Raw genomic sequence first — 14,504 nt, forward strand, 5'->3', positions numbered from 1 at the left:
ACAGACAGACAGACAAACAGACAGACAGACAGACAGACAGACAGAGACAGACAGACAGACAGACAGACAGACAGACACCACCCAAACCAGACCGTCCTTGGTGGAGGTGAATATTTTTTCTGGACTGGTCCAGTCTGAGCTCTGCTGAACATGTTCTAACTGCAGCGTTGCACTAACGTCCCCTCCTCTCTGCAACAGTTGCCAAGGCAAAGTTTGCCTTTCTGTTGCCACGGCAACCATCCCTGCAACACCTTCAAGGTGAAACTTTGTGTTCTCCCTCCTGCTCTGCTTTTCCTTTTCTCTCTGTGTCCTTCACAGGTAGATGTGAAAGTGAACACACACACTCTGCACATGCGCACACACACACACACACACACATTGTACAAGTTCACACAGTTTAGAATCAGAGGGTTTTCACACATATGAATGGTCTAATAAACTTAGATTTAAGTACTTTTCTCCATCAGTGATTTAAAACAAAAATAAAATAAAAATATTGAAATAAATCAATAAATTTGATCACTGCTCTGACAAATACATGCTCCATGTATTAATGTTTGTGTTTGGTACATGTGACTACATCTGACCTGCTCATTAATTCAATTGTCATTGTCGTTGTTGTTGTTGTTGTCCTCTCAGTGTTTACGGACGCTCACCGGTCACACTGGTGGGGTGTGGTGCAGTCAGATGGCTGTTACCACGGTGATCAGCGGCTCCACCGACAGGACGCTGCGTGTGTGGGATGCCGACAGCGGACAGTGTGTCCACACGCTGTACGGACACACCTCCACCGTGCGCTGCATGCATCTCCATGGCAACCGGTAACGTACATTCCACACTAGCACGTACACGCCCCACATTCTGCCGCTACTGTCGCCATGACAACCACAGTGACCTAAACACTCACTCACTCTCTTTAAATCCTACACACACTTTAATGCACACACACATTTGAAGGGTCTGTCAGACTCTGGCTCTGCCTGGTGTCTGCCCCTCGTATCCATGGCAACCGCCGTAGAGAGGGTATTGACTTTTACACGTAACATACACACAAGCGTGGACAGAAGCACAGATTGGTTATTTATCAAATGCATTTCAGCTAAAATGTCCTTCGGGGTCACATGAGTGTCCATTTGTGTCCAGAACAGTTGTCCTACAGTCACAGAAGTGTGTGTAAATAATGCTAATCCATTTGTGCACAGACTACTGATATTCTCTGACAGTGGAAGCTCTATTTTCATAAATATTGGATTTGGAATAGCACGTGGATGTGAAAACTTTTGCTGGTGGACGGACGTGACATTACCCATGATGCTCTGGTCAGTCCCAGTACTTTATTAGGAATAAACTTCTAGACTTCCTATTGCTAATTGTGCTCTTCTTCCTAAATGTTGGTATTGTGGATCTAAAACAATCCCAGCTGACACAAAAACACTAAATGTGTCAGTGGACGGATGTGACATGGTTGTTGTGGATCCCATCATACTGATGCTCTGCAGCCATGTCAGCGTTTACACTAATGATCCCTGTGCAAAAACTAGGAGCACTATTATTTATTGGATAGTTTAGCATCAGACTAAAGAGGAAAGAACAATCTAGAATTGTTCTTTGTGTCTAAAAATGCTTCTTATTGTAAAAGTGTTGATGTAAACAGTGCTGTGTGCCATTCTTCATGTATGTATTGGTGGAACAGAAGCAGGATGGATCAGCACCATACTCCAGATTGAACCTGTACAAATAAAACATGTGATATGGAGGAGAGAATCTGGGAAGAAAAACTGGGGAATCCAAAAGAAGAGAAGATTTGTTTTTCAGCTCAGTTCAGTTCAAATAGAACTTGTCCATTTGTGACATGAAAATATAGCATTAATTGTGCTGAAATGGTTCATTTTGGAGCTGAAAACATAGTTCATATGAGCATCAACATGTTGAACAGAAGTGAAATCCTGTCCATTTGAACAACTGTCATTTACCAACACAAAGTTCCTTTGGATTCTGTAATGGTCTGAGTACAGAAACCAAACCCAATTGCAAGACCCGCAGACAGACGTAAAAGTTCACTGTGTTTATTAAACACAGTAATAAATGACAATTCACAGACAGTATTAATAAGCAGATCCTTGCAGACAATGGGTCCCGGACTCTTCACAGGATCCAGAGACAGGACCGGAGATTGGGCTTCAGCGCCCGGACCGGTAACGTGTCGGTAACCCGACTAGAGAAAAACAAAGAACTGTCAGAGTCCAAACCAGATCATACATGGGTAAGTAAACGGATGGGCAACAGGACATTAGGACCAGGCAGACTCATGTACCAGTAAAACAGGCAGAAGGTCAAACACATGTGGATTCAGTTGGAGGCAGAGGCACAGACAAGGGTCAGGCAAAAGGCAGGAGTCAGAAAGGCAGTCCAGGTCAAAAACAGACAGACAGACAGACAGACAGACAGGATCCAAAGACACAGGCTTAAATACACAAGAGGGAGGGGAGAACACCAGACACAGGTGGAACAAACAGGGCGGGGAAAGGTAATCAGACAGGTGGGAGTAATGGAACAGGAAGTAAAGACACCAGACATGACACATGAGGAGGACTTAACAAAATAAAACAGGAAATGACAGACAAGACATACTAACGTCTGGAGGCTGATGTGACAGATTCACTGAGGTTGATTTAATTTGAACAAAGAAGACCTCTGAGCACATTTGAGCTGAAATACATTTTTTTTGTCTTAAAAAACAACAGCCCAATCATGGCTTCTTCTGTACCTGCAGATCAGAGACCATTATCAAAAACAGATCAAACCAGAGCTCCCAGGTGAAATAAACCAGATGACTGAAACTGTGGGTAATGAGTATAAGAACGAAGGAGGAAAAGTGAGATCCAAACTGTGTGAGGGATTGGTGTGGAACAGGAGAACTTCAACTCTGTGTATTAGAGGTAAATGGAAAAAAGAACTGAACTGTTGGTAGAATGAAGGGAAGATACATGGAATGAAATATGTCAAACTCAAGTGACTACATCTAATTCCAGAAATTGGAAAATATTTTGTTGGGAAAACATATTGGGTACGGTTACATGAGGTTTTTTAAATCCAATTTATTTTTCCAGAAGAAATTAATCTGGAACTGAAGTACTTTCTCTTCTGTTTCCATGGAAACGTTAAACCTGGATAAAGGTTTACATGAGAAACATTTATTGGGCTCTGGCAGCCCTTCTGTTAGCTTAGCTTAGCCCTTCTGTTAGCTTAGCCCTTCTGTTAGCTTAGCCCTTCTGTTAGCTTAGCATAGTCACTGCATTTCCATGGTCACACATATCCAGTTTTTAAAGGTGATTTGTCATCTTTTGTCAGTGATTTTGTCAAATCCCATTCTCTCTAATTATTTCTTCAGATCTGCGACTTACTGCACTCATACAATCTGTGGACTGTTGTGTTGACGGAAGTTGGAAAATCTTTTTGTTGAAGGGATGCATGCGCTAAATTAGCTTTGCTTTAGCGTTTTAGCTTTGCATTAGCTTTTATTTGCCCAGATTTTCTTCCTGCAGTAAGTCACATGACCATGATCTGAGCCTCAGTTTGTGATCATATTGACCCCAGCGGACTAAAGGAATGATTAGGGAGAACTGAACTGACCCAAATCACTCCTAAAATACTACAAATCACCTCTAAAAGCCTGGCTACGTCTGAGCAGAGGAATGAAGCCATTATGCTAAGCTAGGCTAAGCTAAGCTAACGTCAGGGCTGCAGTTCAAACTGTTTGTCCCACTTGTGGAACTCATTAGTTCAGGACAAATGAATGAATCCAAAGCCAGTGGTGAACTAACTAGTGTTTTTTGAATAATTTTTAGGTTGTTTTTGGGTGGTTTTTAGGTGTTTTTTTTGGTGATTTTTGGGTGGTTTTTAGGTGTTTTTTGGGTGGTTTTTAGGTGTTTTTTTGGTGTTTTTTGGGTGGTTTTTAGGTGGTTTTTTTGGTGTTTTTTGGGTGGTTTTTAGGTGTTTTTTTGGTGTTTTTTGGGTGGTTTTTGGGTGGTTTTTAGGTGGTTTTAGGTGTTTTTTTGGTGTTTTTTGGGTGGTTTTTAGGTGTTTTTTTGGTGTTTTTTGGGTGTTTTTTGGGTGTTTTTTGGGTGGTTTTTAGGTGTTTTTTTGGTGTTTTTTGGGTGGTTTTTGGGTGGTTTTAGGTGGTTTTAGGTGTTTTTTGGTGTTTTTTGGGTGGTTTTTAGGTGTTTTTTTGGTGTTTTTTGGGTGTTTTTTGGGTGTTTTTTGGGTGGTTTTTAGGTGTTTTTTTGGTGTTTTTTGGGTGATTTTTAGGTGATTTTTGGGTAATTTTTGGGTGTTTTTTAGGTGGTTTTTAGGTGTTGAACTGTTCCTTCAGGGTTTTCCAGGCTGGTAGGTTCCATCAGAATAGCCCACTGGAACGCTTTGGGAAGACTAGACTGCATTCAAAAGGAGATTAAACCAGTGACTTTAATCAGGTTTAAATTTAATCCCAACTTTTCTTTTTCAACTGGAATAAGGTGTTTACATGGGCATCTGAAATAGGATCCAACCTTTAATCAGATTAAACCAGGAAGAACAGTTGTCATGGAAACGCACAGATTGACAAAAAAAGCCGAGTGATCAATCAGACTGTAAACTGGGTCCACCTGGTCCACCTGTGAGTTCTTTTTTTTATTATTCTTTTTGTGTGTGTGTGTTGTTTTCTCAGGGTGGTGTCCGGCTCCAGAGACACCACACTTCGTGTTTGGGACGTGTCGACAGGACGCTGCGAACACGTGCTGACGGGACACGTGGCGGCGGTGCGCTGCGTTCAGTATGACGGACGCCGAGTGGTGTCAGGAGGATACGACTACATGGTGAAAGTGTGGGACGCAGAGAGTGAAGTGTGTCTGCACACACTGCAAGGACACACTAACAGAGTGTACTCACTACAGGTACACACACACACACACACACACACACACACACACACTGCAAGGACACACTAACAGAGTGTACTCACTACAGGTACACACACACACACACACACACTGCAAGGACACACTAACAGAGTGTACTCACTACAGGTACACACACACACACACACACACTGCAAGGACACACTAACAGAGTGTACTCACTACAGGTACACACACACACACACACACACACTGCAAGGACACACTAACAGAGTGTACTCACTACAGGTACACACACACACACACACTGCAAGGACACACTAACAGAGTGTACTCACTACAGGTACACACACACACACACACACACTGCAAGGACACACTAACAGAGTGTACTCACTACAGGTGCACACACACACACACACTGCAAGGACACACTAACAGAGTGTACTCACTACAGGTACACACACACACACACACACACACACACTGATAAAAAATACGGTAATTTTCCATAATTCAAATACAGTTTTTTGCCCTAACTTTACATGAGATTTTGCTTTTTTTTTTGACTTTTTAATGTTGAATAAAGAATATTTACATGTATTAAAACAATCCAATTCCCTGTAAATATATATATAAATAATTTTCAGTGAGACTCAGTTGTCCAATCCACTGATAAAAACTGTATTTGGACAGTTTATCAGTGCTTATACATGTTATACATTCACAAAAATGCATTTATTCAACATTTTTGTTGTGAAACCTCCTGTAATTACACAAGATATTTGTCAATTAACAAACAAGTCTGGTTCAACTGACAGAACTAATACTTCTGTTACTGTTAACTGTCAGTAATTTTATCTGTTTTTTTTTTTTTTTTTTTTTTACAGTATTAAACTTCAAATTAACAGTTTAATCTCATAAATAGAAAAGAAATATTTATGAAATTATGATACATTTGTAAATGTATTTGAACTGTATTTTTCTGTGGAAAAAAAACATCTTTTAAAAAATGTAAATGTTGTGCTTATTCACAGTTGCAGTATTTTCCTGTTCTTTTCCATTTGACATTTAAAATCAGTCTGTTTATGTCATTTCATTGATATTTTCCTGGATCTGAAAAATACAGGACAAATCTGTCAAATAAACAGTGAAACTTCTGTTAAATGGCAGGTTTTTTTACAGTGTACACTGGTGTGTGCTGTAAACTCCTCCTTTCTCCTTCTGCAGTTTGATGGTGTGTTTGTGGTCAGTGGTTCGTTGGATACTTCCATCAGAGTCTGGGATGCAGAAACAGGTACACACACAAACTCCATCATTTCATGTTGTCCAGTCAAAGTCCCTCATCGTCCGTCCACTTGTTGTAGCCTCTCTTTGGTCCATTTTCCAAATTATCAAAAGACGAAGCTTGTGGAAATGAAATAAAACTAGAAAAGCACTTGGAGAGAAGGGCCAAAGTAGACTCTGTGTCCTACGGAGATTCAAGTCCTTTAACAGGTCCAGTCCTCTTGTGTGCAGCGTCTACCAGACTGGGGGGGGGGGGGGGGGGGGGGGGGGGGGGGGCTCACATTTCAGACACAAACAGACTGAACAAACTGATGAAGAAATCCAGCTCCATCATTGGGACTGGACTGGACCCAGTTCAGCAGGTGGACTGGACCCAGTTCAACAGGTGAAGTGGACCCAGTTCAACAGGTGAAGTGGACCCAGTTCAACAGGTGAAGTGGACCCAGTTCAGCAGGTGGACTGGACCCAGTTCAACAGGTGAAGTGGACCCAGTTCAACAGGTGGACTGGACCCAGTTCAACAGGTGAAGTGGACCCAGTTCAACAGGTGAAGTGGACCCAGTTCAACAGGTGAAGTGGACCCAGTTCAACAGGTGGTCTGGACCCAGTTCAACAGGTGAAGTGGACCCAGTTCAACAGGTGGTCTGGACCCAGTTCAACAGGTGAAGTGGACCCAGTTCAACAGGTGAAGTGGACCCAGTTCAACAGGTGGTCTGGACCCAGTTCAACAGGTGAAGTGGACCCAGTTCAACAGGTGGACTGGACCCAGTTCAACAGGTGGACTGGACCCAGTTCAACAGGTGGTCTGGACCCAGTTCAACAGGTGAAGTGGACCCAGTTCAACAGGTGGATGGGGCCAGAATGCTCAGGAAGATGGACGCTATTTAGAGGAACACATCTGACCCCCCTCCCCCCAATCTGGAGGTGTTCAGGGAGAGCACCTTCAGCCACAGACTGCCCCCCCCCCCCAGTCCAGGACTGACCGCAGTAGGAGCTCCTTCCTTCCTGCTGCCATTAGACTTTTTAATATCACTGGGCCATAAATTATAGTATGCTGTGCACACTATAGGGTTAGGGTTATCTCTTACATTACTTTTATTTTATGTATTAAAAAAAAAAAATAAATAAAAAATATATATATATATATATATATATATATATATATATATATATATATATATATATTTTCTTCTGTTTGTAAACACTTCTTTATTCCATTGTTGGTTGTATGTGGGATGTGTGTTGTGATGTTCAGTGTGTTTTTTGTACAGTTGTACTGCTGCTGTAGTGACCAAACAGTTTCCTGCAAAGGATCAATAATGTATCTATCTATCTATCTATCTATCTATCTATCTATCTATCTATCTATCTATCTATCTATCTATCTATCTATCTATCTATCTATCTATCTATCTATCTATCTATCTGTCTGTCTGTCTGTCTGTCTGTCTGTCTGTCTGTCTGTCTGTCTGTCTGTCTGTCTGTCTGTCTGTCTATCTATCTATCTATCTGTCTGTCTGTCTGTCTGTCTGTCTGTCTGTCTGTCTGTCTGTCTGTCTGTCTGTCTGTCTGTCTGTCTGTCTGTCTGTCTGTCTATCTATCTATCTATGTATCTATCTATCTATCTATCTATCTATCTATCTATCTATCTATCTATCTGTCTGTCTGTCTGTCTGTCTGTCTGTCTGTCTGTCTGTCTGTCTATCTATCTATCTGTCCATCTGTCTGTCTGTCTGTCTGTGTCTCCATCTGTCTGTCTGTCTGTCTGTCTGTCTGTCTATCTATCTATCTATCTGTCCGTCTGTCTGTCTGTCTGTGTCTCCATCTGTCTGTCTGTCTGTCTGTCTGTCTGTCTATCTATCTATCTATCTATCTATCTATCTATCTATCTATCTATCTATCTATCTATCTATCTATCTATCTATCTATCTATCTATCTATCTATCTATCTGTCTGTCTGTCTGTCTGTCTGTCTGTCTGTCTGTCTGTCTATCTATCTATCTATCTGTCCGTCTGTCTGTCTGTCTGTGTCTCCATCTGTCTGTCTGTCTGTCTGTCTGTCTGTCTATCTATCTATCTATCTATCTATCTATCTATCTATCTATCTATCTATCTATCTATCTATCTATCTATCTGTCCATCTGTCTGTCTGTCTGTCTGTCTGTCTGTCTGTCTGTCTGTCTGTGTCTCTGTCTGTCTGTCTGTCTGTCTGTCTATCTATCTGTCTGTCTGTCTGTCAAAAAATGGAACAGATTGTATGTATCCTCCTCAGACCCAGGAAATATCAGCACAGTACCATGTTTTGTTGTTGTTTATTCAATCAGTGTCTGTATTGGAAACATCCTGATGCAACAGTTTTTTCAGATGCAGTTTGGAACATTTGGATGGAATGTCCTTTGTGGTGGACACTCTTCTTTTTTTGTGTAAAGCTGTGAAACTCTCATCCACAGATGTGAACATTAAACCCACAGCTGGTCTGAGGAGGTTCATATGGATCGTATTAGGCAGTATCATATTGACCATATCCATGTTGAGCTATAATTTCAAACATAAATGTTGAACTTGGGGGTGTGTCCTCCAGGTGGGTGTGTCCACACGCTGACCGGACACCAGTCTCTGACCAGTGGGATGGAGCTGCGAGACAACATCCTGGTGTCTGGGAACGCCGACTCCACCGTCCGAGTGTGGGACATCCGGACTGGACAGTGTCTGCATACGTTACAAGGTGAGAGGAGGAAAACCACAGGAGGAAAAGGAAAATGATGACATCTGTTGTCACCCCCTCCATCCTCTTAACCCTTTCATACATAGTGGTCACTCCAGTGGTCAGTCCAGTGGTCAGTTGTTCTCCAGCTGTTCTCTTGTATATTCATGGGTTTGGTGTTTCAGTTCCATATCAGCCAACACAGTGGACACTAATGCACCATCCCATAATAATCCACATACATTCAGTCCATTAGTGTAACTGTACTGTTCTACATAAACCTGATCTGCACTGACAGGACTGAGTGGAAATCAGTTGCTATTTGTTATTAGACTGTAATTAACAGTTTTCTGAAACAAAAAGCTTTTTTTTGTTGTTTTTTTTTTGCATCTCCTCCTCAGACCCGGTACTGCATTGTGTCCTCTGTAGGGGACAAAAGTTTGACAGTTTAACTTTAAAAATGCTGTGCATTGCAAAGGACATTCCATTAAAATATCAATAAATAAATAAAAATTATTTTAAAAATGTACCTGAAAAAACTGTTGCATTATGCAGTTTCCAATCAAGACAATTTTTTAATGTAAAAAAGCTGAAACTGTCAAATCCCTGGGTCTGAAACGAGTAAGAACTAACATTAGAATATGAGAAAATGTGAGAAAACAGTAGCAATTGAGCAATTAGTGGCATTTAAAATGTTTTTATTTCAATAGTTTTCACACAGTATATCACTTTGTGATGATGATTTTTTAAATAAATGTTTCTTTGCTTCATAAATTAAACACATGGTGTCCAGCTGAGTGGACATTTTTCTAACTCCATGAAAAATAGGTTCATAAAAAAAAATAAAAAAATCAATTGCATTGTTTTTTTCATGCCTAAAGAGGAATAAAAACACTCAAGAAAGAAGTATTGACCAAGGTTCTGATAATTCATGCATGAAAGGGTGAAGTGTGAATGTGTCAGATGAAACGCTGAGTCTCCAGCCACTGCTTTAACTCTAATGAGTTTTTTCTTAGTCATAGATCCCACATTTACAAAGCACTGTGTCTTCCTTTGGTGGTGAGGTCAGAGGTCACAGGCTTCTGATGTGTGCTGGTATTTCTTTTTTTTTTTTTCCGTAATTATCTTTTTATTATTATTTTTCAGTCAGCATTATTTTAGCATTTTACACTGTGTACATGACTTCTATGTATGTAAAGAAAACAAAACACAAAAACCTACTCAAACAGGGGAGCATTGACAGAAATAATAAAAATATACAAAGTATCCAGAAATATAGTCAAAGGGAAATAACATATATTTCAAATTCCATTCTTTTCCCCTGAATAAGATGAACGTTGAACACTTAAAGTGTAGCATGAACCCAGGCTTTCCATGGATCTAAATGCACATGACTGATCCACTCACATCTGTTCTTCATAGTTTTAGGAAATCGACCCAGTTTTTCTAACACTTGGTGAATTTGTCTGAATCCAGTCGGACCCACAGTCCACTCCTCCATCCTATAGACGTCATCTATAACCTCTGTCCACTCCTCTGTTTTTGGTGAATCCTTTTTTAGTCACTTCCTACTGATGGCTTTTTTTCTGCTACCGACAATATTCTGAACAGATATTTATCCTGTCAGTGTGTTCTGCCCTGGTTCTGTTTTCCAAGTCTATAGATTCAAATGGGAATGGAAATGAGACTGAAAACTTTCTCCATGCTTTTCTTCAAATCCTGCAAAAAGACAATATAAGGGCAGTGTGTGCTTATATTTCTGATATATATATATATATATATATATATATATATATATATATATATATATATATATATATATATATATATATATATATATATATAAAATATTTTATTTATTTATTTATTTATTTATTTTTATTTTTTACTGTTTAGTTTTTATTAATATCTGTTCTTTTAATGCTAACATCAGCCTGTTCAGAGACTACAGGTGGAAATGAGCACTAGTGTTAGAACCTGGAACACTACATCTGTCCTGTTTAAGGTTCATGTATACTGTGCATTGTCCCTGTCGAAATAAACAAATAAAATGGAAATGAAATATTTCAGATCCTTATAAACACCAGTCTGAGGTCAAAGGTCACATGGTCCTGTTGTGGTCTGGTCTTTCAGGTCCTCATAAACACCAGTCTGAGGGCAAAGGTCACATGGTCCTGTTGTGGTCTGGTCTTTCAGGTCCTCATAAACACCAGTCTGAGGTCAAAGGTCACATGGTCCTGTTGTGGTCTGGTCTTTCAGGTCCTCATAAACACCAGTCTGAGGTCAAAGGTCACATGGTCCTGTTGTGGTCTGGTCTTTCAGGTCCTCATAAACACCAGTCTGAGGTCAAAGGTCACATGGTCCTGTTGTGGTCTGGTCTTTCAGGTCCTCATAAACACCAGTCTGAGGTCAAAGGTCACATGGTCCTGTTGTGGTCTGGTCTTTCAGGTCCTCATAAACACCAGTCTGAGGGCAAAGGTCACATGGTCCTGTTGTGGTCTGGTCTTTCAGGTCCTCATAAACACCAGTCTGAGGTCAAAGGTCACATGGTCCTGTTGTGGTCTGGTCTTTCAGGTCCTCATAAACACCAGTCTGCGGTGACGTGCCTTCAGTTCTGCCGTGGCCTGGTTCTGTCCAGTTCTGATGATGGGACGGTCAAACTGTGGGACCTGAGGACCGGCGCCTGGATCCGAGACGTGGTGGCGCTGCAGAGCCGAGGATCAGGTCAGGACCGCACAAACACACACAAACAGATTTAAGCCAAGGATCAGGTCAGGACAAATGGATTTAATGAGGACATTTACAATAGATACCAGAAAAGTCCTGAAGGTTCAGGTTCATAGTGGGTCAGAGCATGTCCACAGCTGCAGGTCTTATTGGATGGTCCTGGTCTGCATGGGTTAGTACTGACCAGAAGTGGACTGAGGAAGGACATCCATCCAAACCTCAGACTAATTTAACATCTTTAACAAACAGAGTCAGGAGGGAACTCAGCATCTGCAGAATTCTGTCTACATGTTTGTGGGAAGCGGAGGTTTGTGCAGCCGCTGGATGCGTCATGTCTGTTCCAGCTGCTGCTGTCAGGCGGCTGCACGAACCTCCGCTTCCCATAATGCACGTCGCAACAAAAGTCCTCAGAAGTGTTTGTTTGTGGTGGATGGAACTAAGAAAGTGTTCAGCATGAGGAAGAGATTCAGCTGAGGAATGACAGACAGACGAACAGACCAATGAAACTGAGGAGAGGACTGAGGACGGACAGATCTGAGGAAACACTGGGGATGAAAGTCTGACGCACCTTTAATTTACCTTTCACACTGACACTGAAGAGGAGCTAATACATGATCTTAGCCTTGTGCATGTGCCAGGACCATCTGACCGGTCTAATGGTTCATGGACCACATTAAACCAGGACCATCTGGAGTCTGGGACTGACTGGTCTAAATGTTAGCGGACCACATTAAAGCACTCATTTCTCTTTGGTCCTCAGGTGGTGTGGTGTGGAGAATCCGAGCGTCGGACACTCGTCTGGTTTGTGCCGCCGGCAGCAGAAACGGTACAGAGGAAACCAAACTGCTGGTTCTGGACTTTGACCTGGATGACAGGAAGAAGGAGACGGACTGAAGAGGAGACGGACTGAAGAGGACTCTAACCCTAACCCTGAACTGACCAAACTGTGAAGGTGGAGTTTTCAAACGCACACTCAGACTTCTACGACCAAAGTGGAGGCTGCTTTAAAACAGTCAGACACATGAATGTTCCCACTCATCAGGATGGAATTCTGGAGGTTTTTTTTCCACATGGACAAAAAATCTGACAATGAATGTTTGATGCTCTGATGGACGGAGACATGGATGGAAATGCTTCTGTGGTGAAATATGAATATTGAACAGGAGGGACAGCATTTGATCGGATCTAAAACCTCTTCAAGGCGTAACGCAGACAGAGTTTAAGAGAAAATGTTGAATTGAATGTAAGCAGGAGTAACCAATGAGGAGGGAGGCGGAGTTTTTCTGCAGCTGAACCAATGAGGAGGGAGGCGGAGTTTTTCTGCAGCTGAACCAATGAGGAGGTTGAACCCAAGCTGCAGACCATACAGACCACAGCATTTACAGACAAACTACGAGGGGCGACTGAAAAGTTTTGAGCCTCCAAGAGATGGTAGGAGGTAGAAGTACTTTATTGGCCTGTTTTTCATCGTAGTCCTCTTGTGAGTCCACACACTTCCACCAGCAGTGACGGAGCGCCTTTGGTTGGTCCTCTGGTAGGAGTTGACAGCATCAGTGACCTCCTCATCAGTGCTGTAGCGTTGTCCAGCCAAATGCTTTTTGAGATTTGGGAGGAGGTGGAAGTCTGACGGGGCTAGGTCTGGCACCATATTGGTGGGTGCCGAACAAGTTGGAAGCCACAGTCCTGAATGGTTTCCATTGCAACCACTGATGAATGCGCTGGAGCATCGTCCTGGTGAAACAAGACCCCTTTAGTGGATCATTCCTGGCCTCTTTTTCTTGATGTTCTGGCGTAGGTGCTTCAGTCAGTCACAGTAGTATAGTCCATTGATGGTCCAACCCTTCTGGAGGTAGTCCACCAGTAGCACTCCTTGTGCATCCCAGAAAACAGAGGCCATGACCTTCCCAGCAGAGGGTCCGCCCTTTGCCTTCTTTGGGGTTGGTGACATGGGATGTTTCCATAGTTTGGACTGTGATGGACCCCAGTCTCATCCATAGTCACAAATCGATCCAAGAAATTGGATGGGTTTGGCTCAAAGAGTGTCAGTGCTGATACTCCAGTTTGTCCATTTTTCAGGAAACACTTGATACAGAAAATTCATGGACTTGGAAAACAGGGAAGAAGATTGATCCGACCAAGAAATGTAGCGGACAGGATTAAGAGATGTGACAGTTCATGGACCACATTTGGTCTGCATATCTGAATCCTGACCATGCTAGACTCAAAACTTTTCAGTCGCCCCTCGTAATGTGAACCAAAGTCAGTTTTGTTTTCATGCTCGCACAACAGGTGTCTTTTGTGGGTTTTTTTAATTCCTGTTTTTTGTTCCATCTCTGGGCTGCCTCATGTGCTGTGGAAAAAAAAGAACACAATAAACTGGTGATGGAGCGTCTGAGCATGAGCTGCTTCAAACATTTCAGCTGCTTTAACTGTGAAAACCACCGAAGGGTTCACCTGTGAGGAGGAAAACCACCGAAGGGTTCACCTGTGAGGAGAAAAACCACTGAAGGGTTCACCTGTGAGGAGAAAAACCACCGAAGGGTTCACCTGTGAGGAGGAACACCACCGAAGGGTTCACCTGTGAGGAGGAACACCACTGTGGGGAAGAAGGAGTAAAGTCAGAGCCTCACATCTGTACAAGTCCACAGCTTCCAGACTCCTAGACTGGGTTCTAGTCTATCTATCTAGACTTTACACAATGACAGCCTAATGTGGCAGACAGAGGGTTTGGGTTTAGGTTAGGGTTGGGGTTAAGGCTGTTGGATCAGATCAGATCAGGGTTAGGGTTCGGGTCAATCGTATTGTCTTATTGGTCACTTTTCCAATGTGATTTCCATGAAAGTTAGTCTGGTATATCTGACTGATCTGCTCCTGTTGTCTGTAAACAGTACT

At 42.1% G+C, this 14,504-nt stretch overlaps 1 protein-coding gene across 1 annotated transcript in view; it reads left to right on the plus strand.

The window, feature by feature from the left end:
- The window catches only part of LOC115438135 (F-box/WD repeat-containing protein 7-like), an 82,579-nt gene that overhangs the window by 47,789 nt on the left and 20,286 nt on the right, over nt 1-14,504 (plus strand). The window contains exons 8-13 of the mRNA XM_030161545.1: nt 640-821; nt 4,706-4,931; nt 6,126-6,192; nt 8,763-8,906; nt 11,460-11,609; nt 12,373-12,507. Coding sequence (XP_030017405.1) covers nt 640-821; nt 4,706-4,931; nt 6,126-6,192; nt 8,763-8,906; nt 11,460-11,609; nt 12,373-12,506 — 903 coding nt within the window. The 3' untranslated portion in view covers nt 12,507. The remainder of the gene's footprint in view (nt 1-639; nt 822-4,705; nt 4,932-6,125; nt 6,193-8,762; nt 8,907-11,459; nt 11,610-12,372; nt 12,508-14,504) is intronic.

This window comes from Sphaeramia orbicularis, chromosome 18, assembly GCF_902148855.1.
Source record: "Sphaeramia orbicularis chromosome 18, fSphaOr1.1, whole genome shotgun sequence".
NCBI lineage: Eukaryota > Metazoa > Chordata > Actinopteri > Kurtiformes > Apogonidae > Sphaeramia > Sphaeramia orbicularis.